The sequence below is a fragment of the Procambarus clarkii genome, chromosome 29 (assembly GCF_040958095.1).
Source record: "Procambarus clarkii isolate CNS0578487 chromosome 29, FALCON_Pclarkii_2.0, whole genome shotgun sequence".
Classification (NCBI taxonomy): domain Eukaryota; kingdom Metazoa; phylum Arthropoda; class Malacostraca; order Decapoda; family Cambaridae; genus Procambarus; species Procambarus clarkii.
The window spans coordinates 8709292-8721451 of NC_091178.1; the positions used below are offsets into that span (position 1 = coordinate 8709292).

General features: G+C 46.1%; 1 protein-coding gene across 1 annotated transcript; it reads left to right on the forward strand.

Moving 5' to 3' along the window:
* The first annotated feature begins 10575 nt into the window (after positions 1-10575).
* On the forward strand, positions 10576-11316 carry LOC138369581 (extracellular matrix protein A-like). The gene has a single exon (XM_069333003.1). The coding sequence runs from the start codon at positions 10576-10578 to the stop codon at positions 11314-11316; it is 741 nt and encodes a 246-aa protein (XP_069189104.1).
* Positions 11317-12160: the final 844 nt, after the last annotated feature.

A 12160-nucleotide genomic window follows, 5' to 3' on the forward strand; every position in this document is an offset into this window, starting at 1 on the left:
GGATTCCTAGAGCCCCCGGGGAGGAGGGGAACCGCTCCCCCCCGGGGGCTGCAGAGGGTACTGCTAAAGATTTTAATAATAATAATAAAAATAATTAATAATAAAATGTATAAAGGTTTCCTCTCGACGGGTTCAGAGTCTCTGGTTCGGATATTGAAATGGAAGTGAAAATCAACTCGAATTTGGAGGAGATCGGGCGGCCTGGACGCGTGTACACATCTGACTTAAATATATGGCCTTTTTTAGCTCACCGCTACAACAGGAAGCCATTAGCGGAGGCAGGTGTGTGGGGGGGGGGCAGGGGGGGCATGGGTGGGAGTACGGTGTGTGGGAGGAAGGAATGGCGTGTTTGGGAATGAGGAGAGAGAGAGAGAGAGAGAGAGAGAGAGAGAGAGAGAGAGAGAGAGAGAGAGAGAGAGAGAGAGAGAGAGAGAGAGAGAGAGAGAGAGAGAGGGAGAGAGAGGGGAGGGGCAAAGGTAATTATCAGGAGAAAGCGTAAAGTCATTGCGAATATGTGGCAATTTAAATGAATGTGGATAAGGATTTGGGATAGGAGGGAGGCGACGGAATTGTGCCCAACCACTTGGACGGTCGGGGATTGAGTGCCCAAACACACACACACACACACACACACACACACACACACACACACACACACACACACACACACACACACACTTGTGGGGGTCTGATAGCTGAGTGGACAGCGCGAAGGACTCGTAATTTTGTGGCCCGGGTTCGATTCTCGGACCAGGCAGAAACAAATGGGCAGCAGTAACTGCCCACTTGCTGCCTAGCAGTAAATAGGTACCTGGGAGTTAGACAGCTGTTACGGAGCTGCTTCCTGGGTGGGTGTGTGGGGGGGGGGGGGGAATAGTTAGTAGTTAGTTACAGTTGATTGACATTTGAGAGGCGGGCCGAAAGAGCAGAACTCAACCCCCGCAAGAACAAATAGGTGAATACAAATAGGTGAATACACCTCTTGCATCACTTGCGGTATAAAAAGACTATGTATATATATATATATATATATATATATATATATATATATATATATATATATATATATATATATATGTCGTACCTAGTAGCCAGAACGCACTTCTCAGCCTAATATGCAAGGCCCGATTTGCCTAATAAGCCAAGTTTTCCCGAATTAATATATTTTCCCCAATTTTTTTCTTATGAAATGATAAAGCTACCCATTTCATTATGTATGAGGTCAATGTTTTTTTATTGGAGTTAAAATTAACGTAGATATATGACCGAACCTAACCAACCCTACCTAACCTAACCTATCTTTATAGGTTAGGTTAGGTTAGGTAGCCGAAAAAGTTAGGTTAGGTTAGGTAGGTTAGGTAGTCGAAAACCAATTAATTCATAAAAACTTGGCTTATTAGGCAAATCAGGCCTTGCATAGTAGGCATAGAAGTGTGTTCTGGCTACTAGGTACGACATATATATATATATATATATATATATATATATATATATATATATATATATATATATATATATATATGCATATATGGAGACAAATGTAAAGATGGACAGGTCCTTACGAAACCTGTCGATCTGGCCCTCAAATTTGGCGCCTTTGTTTACATCCATTAACAAGTTTACGACCGAAGGACAACGAGGCTGTTTATAACAAAAATAACATTGAAATGAATGTAAAGTTTCCACGCTCGTCAATTGTTTCATAACAGTAAAGAAAGCCGTCATCATTAAGGAAAGATGGACCGGTTTCGTAAAAGCTGCGTCACACCAGGTACCAGGTGACCTGCGTCACACCAGGTACCAGGTGACCTGCGTCACACCAGGTACCAGGTGACCTGCGTCACACCAGGTACCAGGTGACCTGCGTCACACCAGGTACCAGGTGACCTGCGTCACACCAGGTACCAGGTGACCTGCGTCACACCAGGTACCAGGTGACCTGCGTCACACCAGGTACCAGGTGACCTGCGTCACACCAGGTACCAGGTGACCTGCGTCACACCAGGTACCAGGTGACCTGCGTCACACCAGGTACCAGGTGACCTGCGTCACACCAGGTACCAGGTGACCTGCGTCACACCAGGTACCAGGTGACCTGCGTCACACCGGAAATACACTCAATCATTAACCAGGGAAGAGTTGGAGGAAGAGTCTCCGGTGTCAATAAGACACCAGAGGTGTCAGTTGACTCCGACACCTGACACCGGCCAGACTTGTACGGTTATGTGGGCTCCGAGCGACCCCGAGCGGCCCCGAACGGCTCCGAACGGCCCCGAACGGCTCCGAACGGCCCCGAGCGGCTTCGAGCGGCCCTGCTGACGAAGGTAAGCCTTCTGTGTTAAGTCTCCATGACAGGTCCTCAAGGTGGAGCAGAGCAGTCAGAGGAAGAATTAACGGCTGGAGAAGAGAACCAATCACCGAGCTCCTCGTGAAGATGAGGAGAGAAGTGTGAGAGGAACATGATACGGGATTTGCAGCGGATATGAGGGTGACGAATGTGATCCTGGCGCCCCCCCTTTACCCCCGGGGGGGGGGAGTAACATGATGCATAGAGGAGAGAGAGAGAGAGAGAGAGAGAGAGAGAGAGAGAGAGAGAGAGAGAGAGAGAGAGGGAGAGGGGGGGGAAGAAAATCAAAGAAACGCGTCAAAATATACTTTCCAATGGAAGATCTCGTAACGGTAATTTGCGAGGTCGCGAAGAAAACGAGGAAGGAGAGTCGAAGTGAGGAGGGTGGCTTCTGGAGCGTCACAGGAGCCCTTGAAGTGACGCTGGTGGTCATAGGAGTTGCTAGGACTCTGGTAGGGGCTCACAGAAGCCCTCCCAGTGATGCTGGTGGTCACAAGAGTTGCTAGGGCTCCGGTAGGGGCTCACAGGAGCCGCTAGAACTCGGGTAGGGGGTCACAGGAGCCGCTAGGACTCTGGTAGGGGCTCACAGGAGCCCTCCCAGTGACGCGGGCGGTCACAGGAGCTGCTAGGACTCTGGTAGGGACTCACAGGATCCCTCCCAGTGACGCTGGCGGTCACAGGAGCCGCTAGGACTCGGGTAGGGGCTCACAGGAGCCGCTAGGACTCGGGTAGGGGCTCACAGGAGCCGCTAGGACTCGGGTAGGGGGTCACAGGAGCCGCTAGAACTCGGGTAGGGGGTCACAGGAGCCCTTCCAGTGACGCGGGCGGTCCATGCGACGTGATCGTGGAACGCGGGCACCCGGATCGATCCCCCCTGGGAGGCTGGTCACGTGAGCATCCCATCAAGTGAACGGCCTTTATTTTTATTTCTTTATTAGCTGGTGACGGGAATCGCTGACTGTGTTTAAGGGTTTAAGTGTGTGTGTGTGTGTGTGTGTGTGTGTGTGTGTGTGTGTGTGTGTGTGTGTGTGTGTGTGTGTGTGTGTGTGTGTGTGTGTCACTTGTGTGGCAAATAGTCTCACGATCTGTAACATATATACCAAATCCAGTTTTGACACATTGGCCGCGTGCTCTCTGCTGCGTACCCGAGCTTTTCCTACCCCCCCCCCCCCCCGCTCCCCTTCACATACTACGGGCTCACCATAGCCCGTGCTTCTTGGAACTTGTTCCAAGTAGCTCAATCTATAACAATCAATCTGTATATACAGTCTCCGTGGTGTAGTGGTAAGACACTCGCCTGGCGTTCCGCGAGCGCTTTGTCATGGGTTCGTATCCTGGCCGGGGAGGATTTACTGGGCGCAATTCCTTAACTGTAGCCTCTGTTTAACGCAACAGTAAAATGTGTACTTGGATGAAAAAACGATTCTTCGCGGCAGGGGATCGTATTCCAGGGACCATAGGATTAAGGACTTGCCCGAAACGCTACGCGTACTAGTGGCTGTACAAGAATGTAACAACTCTTGTATATATCTAAAAAAAAAAAAAAAAAAAAAACTTCACATACACGAAGAAACCCCATCCACGCCATGTATCACAGTCACATAGCGTGGTGATGGGACTTCTTGGCGTGGTGATGGGACTTATTGGCGTGGTAATATTAGTGGTAATAATACGTCCAATATTCTTCATTTCCTCGGTAATATCTGCTTCAATATTTCACATTTCACGTAAAATTCACTCCAATGGAAAATTTTCGAAGTTGCATCTCACGTCTCTTCCAATCATGCTGGGAGTGTGGAGGTCAGAGTGAGAGGATGGGGGGTGTTGGAGGAGTGTTTGGAGGGGCAGAGTGAGAGGGGGGGGCAGAGTGAGAGGATGGGGGGTGTTGGAGAAGTGTTTGGAGGGGCAGAGTGAGAGGGGGGGGGTGTTGGAGAAGTGTTTGGAGGGGCAGAGTGAGAGGGGGGGGGCAGAGTGAGAGGGGGGGGCCAGAGTGAGAGAGAGGGGGGGGGTGCTGGAGGAGAGTGTGTGGGGGGCAGAGTGTGGAAGGAGAGAACCATTTGTTGCTCCACTGACTTCATTTGTCCTCTAGGTCGGTGATATTTTCCTAAGAAACTTTAATTTTATTTCAGTTTAGGCAGCCTCTGAAATATTCAGAGGTTTATTCAGACCTCTGTATATAGAGGTCACTATAGAGTCATAGACTCTTTTGGTATCTATGGGCTTTAATTCACTCACACGTTCTTGCTCTCTCTTCCACTCTCACTCATGCTCTCTCTCTCTCTCTCATTCTCTCTCTCTCTCTCTCTCTCTCTCTCTCTCTCTCTCTCTCTCTCTCTCTCTCTCTCTCTCTCTCTCTCTCTCTCTCTCTCTCTCTCTCTCTCTCTCCTTTATATGTAATAACCACATTCAGAGTGCAATTACTTGGTTTAATGGAGCCCTTTTACTCTCCTGGGGCGATGACCCCCCCCTCTTTCCTGACCTCTGGCGTGTCCTAGAGGGAGACTTAGAGTGAAGGTGAGAGCGCGAGAGACAAAAAGATAAAAAAAGATAGTGAAAGAGTTTACTTTTCAACTCGTGTGTTAGATAACACCATCAATGGAGTCCAAGAAATGAGTAAGTACTTTATTCTTAATGATGTACTGCCAGGAATCTTAGCCAAGTATCCAAAATTTGCTTACTATGTAGAAATATGTGTTATCAAAATGCTATTTGTGTAATAGACTGTTCTTAAAAGATTCCCCCATTTTGCACCCGCAAGATAACGTAAGTTTTTAAAGGTTGACAGATGTTAATCTTCTTGTTTGAGGAGCTGTTCACTTGAGACAGTTAAGCAAGTCCCAGCTGTGTCTGGGTACAAGTGACAGGATGAACAACCCAGCGGGTTTTCTTCCTATTGGGGAGTGTTGTACATGCTGCTATGGCAGTGTGTCCACTCACAGGATGAGTGGCGCTGCCCAATACTGTCACTATGGCGGTGTGTCCACTCACAGGATGAGTGACGCTGCCCAATACTGTCACTATGGCGGTGTGTCCAATCACAGGATGAGTGACGCTGCCCAATACTGTCACTATGGCGGTGTGTCCACTCACAGGATGAGTGACGCTGCCCAATACTGTCACTATGGCGGTATGTTCACTCACAGGATGAGTGGCGCTGCCCAATACTGTCACTATGGCGGTGTGTCCACTCACAGGATGAGTGGCGGTGTGTCCACTCACAGGATGAGTGGCGCTGCCCAATACTGTCACTATGGCGGTGTGTCCACTCACAGGATGAGTGACGCTGCCCAATACTGTCACTATGGCGGTGTGTCCACTCACAGGATGAGTGACGCTGCCCAATACTGTCACTATGGCGGTGTCTCCACTCACAGGATGAGTGGCGCTGCCCAATAAACTCACTCCTCGGGGCAAAATTTAAATTTGTAGGTGCAGCCTGCACATGACTGTAAAGCTGCCGCCCAGTTGGGTGGGTGTGGAGCAAGACTAGTAACTGTGTGACTCACCAGAGATGTGAAATGGGTGAGTACGTATAGAGATGGGTACTCAGCACGAGCATGTAACTCATACTACATTAATATATGTATATATATATGTATATATATATATATATATATATATATATATATATATATATATATATATATACATATATATATATAATAAAATATAAATATAGCAATAAGGATTTGGGATAGGACGAAGGAACGGTGTTGCCCAACCACTTAAGAAGTCGGGGATTGAACGCCGACCAGCAAGAAGCGATAAGAACAACAAGATCAGTCTGTTTAAATAACTGAGAAACCACAAGCTGAAGTGTTTTGTGCCAATAGAATAACTTCGAGGACTTAGCTGTAGAGGCTAACATAAGGAGGTGGAGCTGGAGCCCAAGAGCTACAGCTCATCGCCTGGTGGCAGACATAAACAGGTAAACTCTGACATAGAGAGACACTATAAAAAGCAAAAATACTCGGCCCACGCCTAGCAAACATTGGTCCCTGTGATTGTGTTAACGACCCGATTGGATCCCCTGATCTAATTACTTGTCTGGGCAGATGAAACTCCGCTCCCACACAGGTGTCAGTGGAGACTCTCACACAGGTGTCAGTGGAGACTCTCACACAAGTGTCAGTGGAGACTCTCACACAGGTGTCAGTGGAGACTCTCACACAGGTGTCAGTGGAGACTCTCACACAGGTGTCAGTGGAGACTCTCACACAAGTGTCAGTGGAGACTCTCACACAGGTGTCAGTGGAGACTCTCACACAGGTGTCAAAGGGGACTCTCACTTCAAAAAACTAGCAGCATTTGTACCCCAGGCACCAAGTGTCTCTGAGGCAATGGGGACAAAATTGTAGTGATGATCAAGATCTCTGTATTTACGGGACTTGGCTGCTTCCCGGTGACTGGCAGCACCTCCTGCCTGCCTGTGCAGCACTGAAGTTAACATAGGTGTTGGCTAAAGTTGAAACGCAAGTGTAGTCCCACACCAACTGTCTATCATATTATATTATATATATATATATATATATATATATATATATATAAATATATATATATATATATATATATATATATATATATATATACATATATATATATATATATACACATATATATATATATATATATATATATATATATATATATATATATATATATATATATATATATATATATATATTTTATTAAATATGACCGAAAAAGTAAGATTAATAATTCTAACACGAATTTTCTCAATCTTTCGTACATTATGCTTCACTGTTGGAGGTAAATCAAAAATCACTTCTCCAAAATTCATTTTTATTTCTAGTCTGACGCGACACGGGCGCGTTTCGTAAAACTTATTACATTTTCAAAGACTTCACAAATACACAACTGATTAGAACTTGCATTTCCCTGATTTTATATCTACTTTTGAGTGAGGTGGGAAGGGTGATGTGGCATTACATTTGAGTGAGGTGGGAAGGATGATGTGGCATTAGAGGATATTAATAGGGTATTAAAAGTATCAACACAAGACAGAACACGAAACAATGGATATTGAATAGAAGTGTTTGTAGAAAGCCTATTGGTCCATATTTCTTGATGCTTCTATATTGGAGCGGAGTCTTGAGGTGGGTAGAATATAGTTGTGCAATAATTGGCTGTTGATTGCTGGTGTTGACTTCTTGATGTGTAGTGCCTCGCAAACGTCAAGCCGCCTGCTATCGCTGTATCTATCGATGATTTCTGTGTTGTTTACTAGGATTTCTCTGGCGATGGTTTGGTTATGGGAAGAGATTATATGTTCCTTAATGGAGCCCTGTTGTTTATGCATCGTTAAACGCCTAGAAAGAGATGTTGTTGTCTTGCCTATATACTGGGTTTTTTGGAGCTTACAGTCCCCAAGTGGGCATTTGAAGGCATAGACGACGTTAGTCTCTTTTAAAGCGTTCTGTTTCGTGTCTGGAGAGTTTCTCATGAGTAGGCTGGCCGTTTTTTCTGGTTTTATAGTAAATCGTCAGTTGTATCCTCTGATTTTTGTCTGTAGGGATAACGTTTCTATTAACAATATCTTTCAGGACCCTTTCCTCTGTTTTATGAGCTGTGGAAAAGAAGTTCCTGTAAAATAGTCTAATAGGGGGTATAGGTGTTGTGTTAGTTGTCTCTTCAGAGGTTGCATGGCTTTTCACAACTGTGAACGCCAAGAAATCCGGACTTCACCTGCCAAAGATCATTGGGGAATATAAACCTGGATATGCGTATGGAAATGTCAAGACGCACAAGCCTGGAAACCCACTTCGGCCAATCATTAGCCAGATACCCACACCCACGTACAGATTGGCAAAGCGACTCAACGGCCTGCTGACTCCTTATGTTCCTTGCGCCTTCAGCCTGAAGTCTCCAAAGGAATTTGTGGACTTACTGCGGGGCGCACGGGCCACAGGGATAAGAGCCTCGTTGGACGTAGAATCGCTGTTTACCAACGTACCTGTGGACGAGACAATCGGAATGATAGCCGACAGAGTGTATCGTGATCCAGCCTGTACTCCTCTTGACATGCCAGAAAGTATTCTGAGGAAACTACTCCAAGCTTGTACTAAAGAGGCACCCTTCTTGAGCCCGGATGGGCATATGTATAAGCAAGTAGATGGGGTCGCTATGGGTTCTCCCCTAGGTGTCCTGTTTGCAAACTTCTACATGGGTACCATCGAGCAAAAAGTCTTAGTCGACATGAACTTGAAACCGGCCATATACTGCAGGTATGTTGACGACATTTTTACACAGGTACCTGATGTCAGACATCTGCAGGAGCTGAAGGAGGCATTTGAGCAGAGTTCCGTGCTGCGTTTCACTTACGAGACGGAAAAGGATGGAAAGCTGCCTTTTCTAGATGTAACAGTCATGGAAAAGGGCGGAGGTTTCCACACTGCAGTCTACACAAAGGAAACAAACATAGGAATGTGCCTAATGCCAACAGCGACTGCCCTGACAGGTACAAGAGGAGTGTTGTTAACGCATACGTCGACCGTGCTCTCAGCCACAGCTCAGAATGGAAGCAAGTCGACGAAGAACTCTGTAGGGTAAGGCAGGTTCTAGTCAATAACGGCTTCTCCAATGGTTTCATCGAAGACATCATAAGAAGGAAAGTGAAAAGCCATGCAACCTCTGAAGAGACAACTAACACAACACCTATACCCCCTATTAGACTATTTTACAGGAACTTCTTTTCCACAGCTCATAAAACAGAGGAAAGGGTCCTGAAAGATATTGTTAATAGAAACGTTATCCCTACAGACAAAAATCAGAGGATACAACTGACGATTTACTATAAAACCAGAAAAACGGCCAGCCTACTCATGAGAAACTCTCCAGACACGAAACAGAACGCTTTAAAAGAGACTAACGTCGTCTATGCCTTCAAATGCCCACTTGGGGACTGTAAGCTCCAAAAAACCCAGTATATAGGCAAGACAACAACATCTCTTTCTAGGCGTTTAACGATGCATAAACAACAGGGCTCCATTAAGGAACATATAATCTCTTCCCATAACCAAACCATCGCCAGAGAAATCCTAGTAAACAACACAGAAATCATCGATAGATACAGCGATAGCAGGCGGCTTGACGTTTGCGAGGCACTACACATCAAGAAGTCAACACCAGCAATCAACAGCCAATTATTGCACAACTATATTCTACCCACCTCAAGACTCCGCTCCAATATAGAAGCATCAAGAAATATGGACCAATAGGCTTTCTACAAACACTTCTATTCAATATCCATTGTTTCGTGTTCTGTCTTGTGTTGATACTTTTAATACCCTATTAATATCCTCTAATGCCACATCATCCTTCCCACCTCACTCAAATGTAATGCCACATCACCCTTCCCACCTCACTCAAAAGTAGATATAAAATCAGGGAAATGCAAGTTCTAATCAGTTGTGTATTTGTGAAGTCTTTGAAAATGTAATAAGTTTTACGAAACGCGCCCGTGTCCTGTCAGACTAGAAATAAAAATGAATTTTGGAGAAGTGATTTTTGATTTACCTCCAACAGTGAAGCATAATGTACGAAAGATTGAGAAAATTCGTGTTAGAATTATTAATCTTACTTTTTCGGTCATATTTAATAAAATATGTCTACAGGAAAGACTGCTACCAAAATATACTAATATATATATATATATATATATATATATATATATATATATATATATATATATATATATATATATATAGAGAGAGAGAGAGAGAGAGAGAGAGAGAGAGAGAGAGAGAGAGAGAGAGAGAGTAAGAAGTTGAAAAATGAAGACAACAGGAGGAGAAGAACAGAAGACAGGAGAATCACAAGAGAGAGGAGAGGGAAGAGAGAGAGACAGATGAGACAGGGAGATAGAAAAGTAGGAGAGAGAGAGAGAGAGAGAGAGAGAGAGAGAGAGAGAGAGAGAGAGAGAGAGAGAGAGAGAGAGAGAGAGAGAGAGAGAGAGAGGAGTTGGGGAAATTGAACCAGATCCCGGCAGACAGAGAGAGGGGGAAAATACGGGACCCACAAAAGGGAAAGGGACCTGGTCGGAGACCGGGCCGCAAAGACGTTGAGCCCCGAAATCATCGCAAGGTTGCCACACAAGCATCCGAGTCCTTTTATATATTGACGAATCTATTTGAAAAATCGCAGCTACTTGGACTGGTCGGTACAGCAGCGATGGTGTCGCATCTTGCAGGTCTACGTTCGATCCCCCGATGGTGCAAGTGGTTAGGAGACCGTTCCTTCCCTCCCGTCCCACCCCAGCTCCCTGTCTTCCTGTCCCCCGCTTTCTCCTCGTTACTACCTTGAACTACTCCCCTCATTTAGGCCTGCAAGGTCGAGCTTCAGCTCACGGACCACTAACGGTGTCAGCCAACGGACCACTAACGGTGTCAGCCAACGGACCACTAACGGTGTTAACCAACGGACCACTAACGGTGTCAGCCAACGGACCACTAACGGTGTCAACCAACGGACCACTAACGGTGTCAGCCAACGGACCACTAACGGTATCAGCCAACGGACCACTAACGGTGTCAGCCAACGGACCACTAACGGTGTCAACCAACGGACCACTAACGGTGTCAGCCAACGGACCACTAACGGTATCAGCCAACGGACCACTAACGGTGTCAGCCAACGGACCACTAACGGTGTCAGCCAACGGACCACTAACGGTATCAGCCAACGGACCACTAATAGTAGCAGCCAACGGACCACTAACGGTGTCAGCCAACGGACCACTAACGGTGTCAACCAACGGACCACTAACGGTGTCAGCCAACGGACCACTAACGGTATCAGCCAACAGACCACTAACGGTGTCAGCCAACGGACCACTAACGGTATCAGCCAACGGACCACTAACGGTGTCAGCCAACGGACCACTAACGGTGTCAGCCAACGGACCACTAACGGTATCAGCCACTGGACCCCACGACCGCTTCCCTACCTAACAAAAATGCCTGGATTTACCTGTTAGAAGCGAAGGGGGAACAATTTCTCCCTGCACTGTTAATTTCCTAGGGATATTCCCTGTAATATCTCTGTGCCATCAGGGAAACTTCCCCACCACTAATTGACACACGAATCATAGGGATAAAACCATTCAATTGTGCTTCCCTACTTGTGTGTGTGTGTGTGTGTGTGTGTGTGTGTGTGTGTGTGTGTGTGTGTGTGTACTCACCTAGTTGTGCTTGCGGGGGTTGAGCTCTGGCTCTTTGGTCCTTTTGTGTGTGTGTGTGTGTGTGTGTGTGTGTGTACTCACCTAGTTGTGCTTGCGGGGGTTGAGCTCTGGCTCTTTGGTCCTTTTGTGTGTGTGTGTGTGTGTGTGTGTGTGTGTGTGTGTGTGTGTGTGTGTGTGTGTGTGTGTGTGTGTATGTGTGTGCGTATGCGTGCGTGTGTGTGTTCCAATATACACACTCAAAAGACCACAGTGTAAAGACACACAACTCAATAACATACAAGTTATATGTTTAAACCAAAATATCTCTGTCTGTCTGAGACTTTAGGCCCCGACGCATAGGGGTAACCTAACCAAACTTTGCAGGGTGACTCTTCATTGTTCGGGGACGATCATAGGAAGGTCGGTGTTGACCAGACTCCGTTCTAAGGGGTCAGCCACTCTGCATATTATTTTCTCTACCCCGATTAGATGTTAATGCCTAATGGAGTTTGATTTATTGATAAGTTTAGTGTATAATAAGGGTGGTTATCTGGGGACGAAAGTGATGAAAGAGTACGAAAGGTGGTTGTGCGGAGTGAAGATGGTTACCGTGAGTTTTTAAACAACTTTAGATG

Bases quoted from the DNA above. Each gene is read 5' to 3' on its own strand.
- LOC138369581 (XM_069333003.1), top strand. From the start codon at position 10,576: ATGGTGCAAGTGGTTAGGAGACCGTTCCTTCCCTCCCGTCCCACCCCA.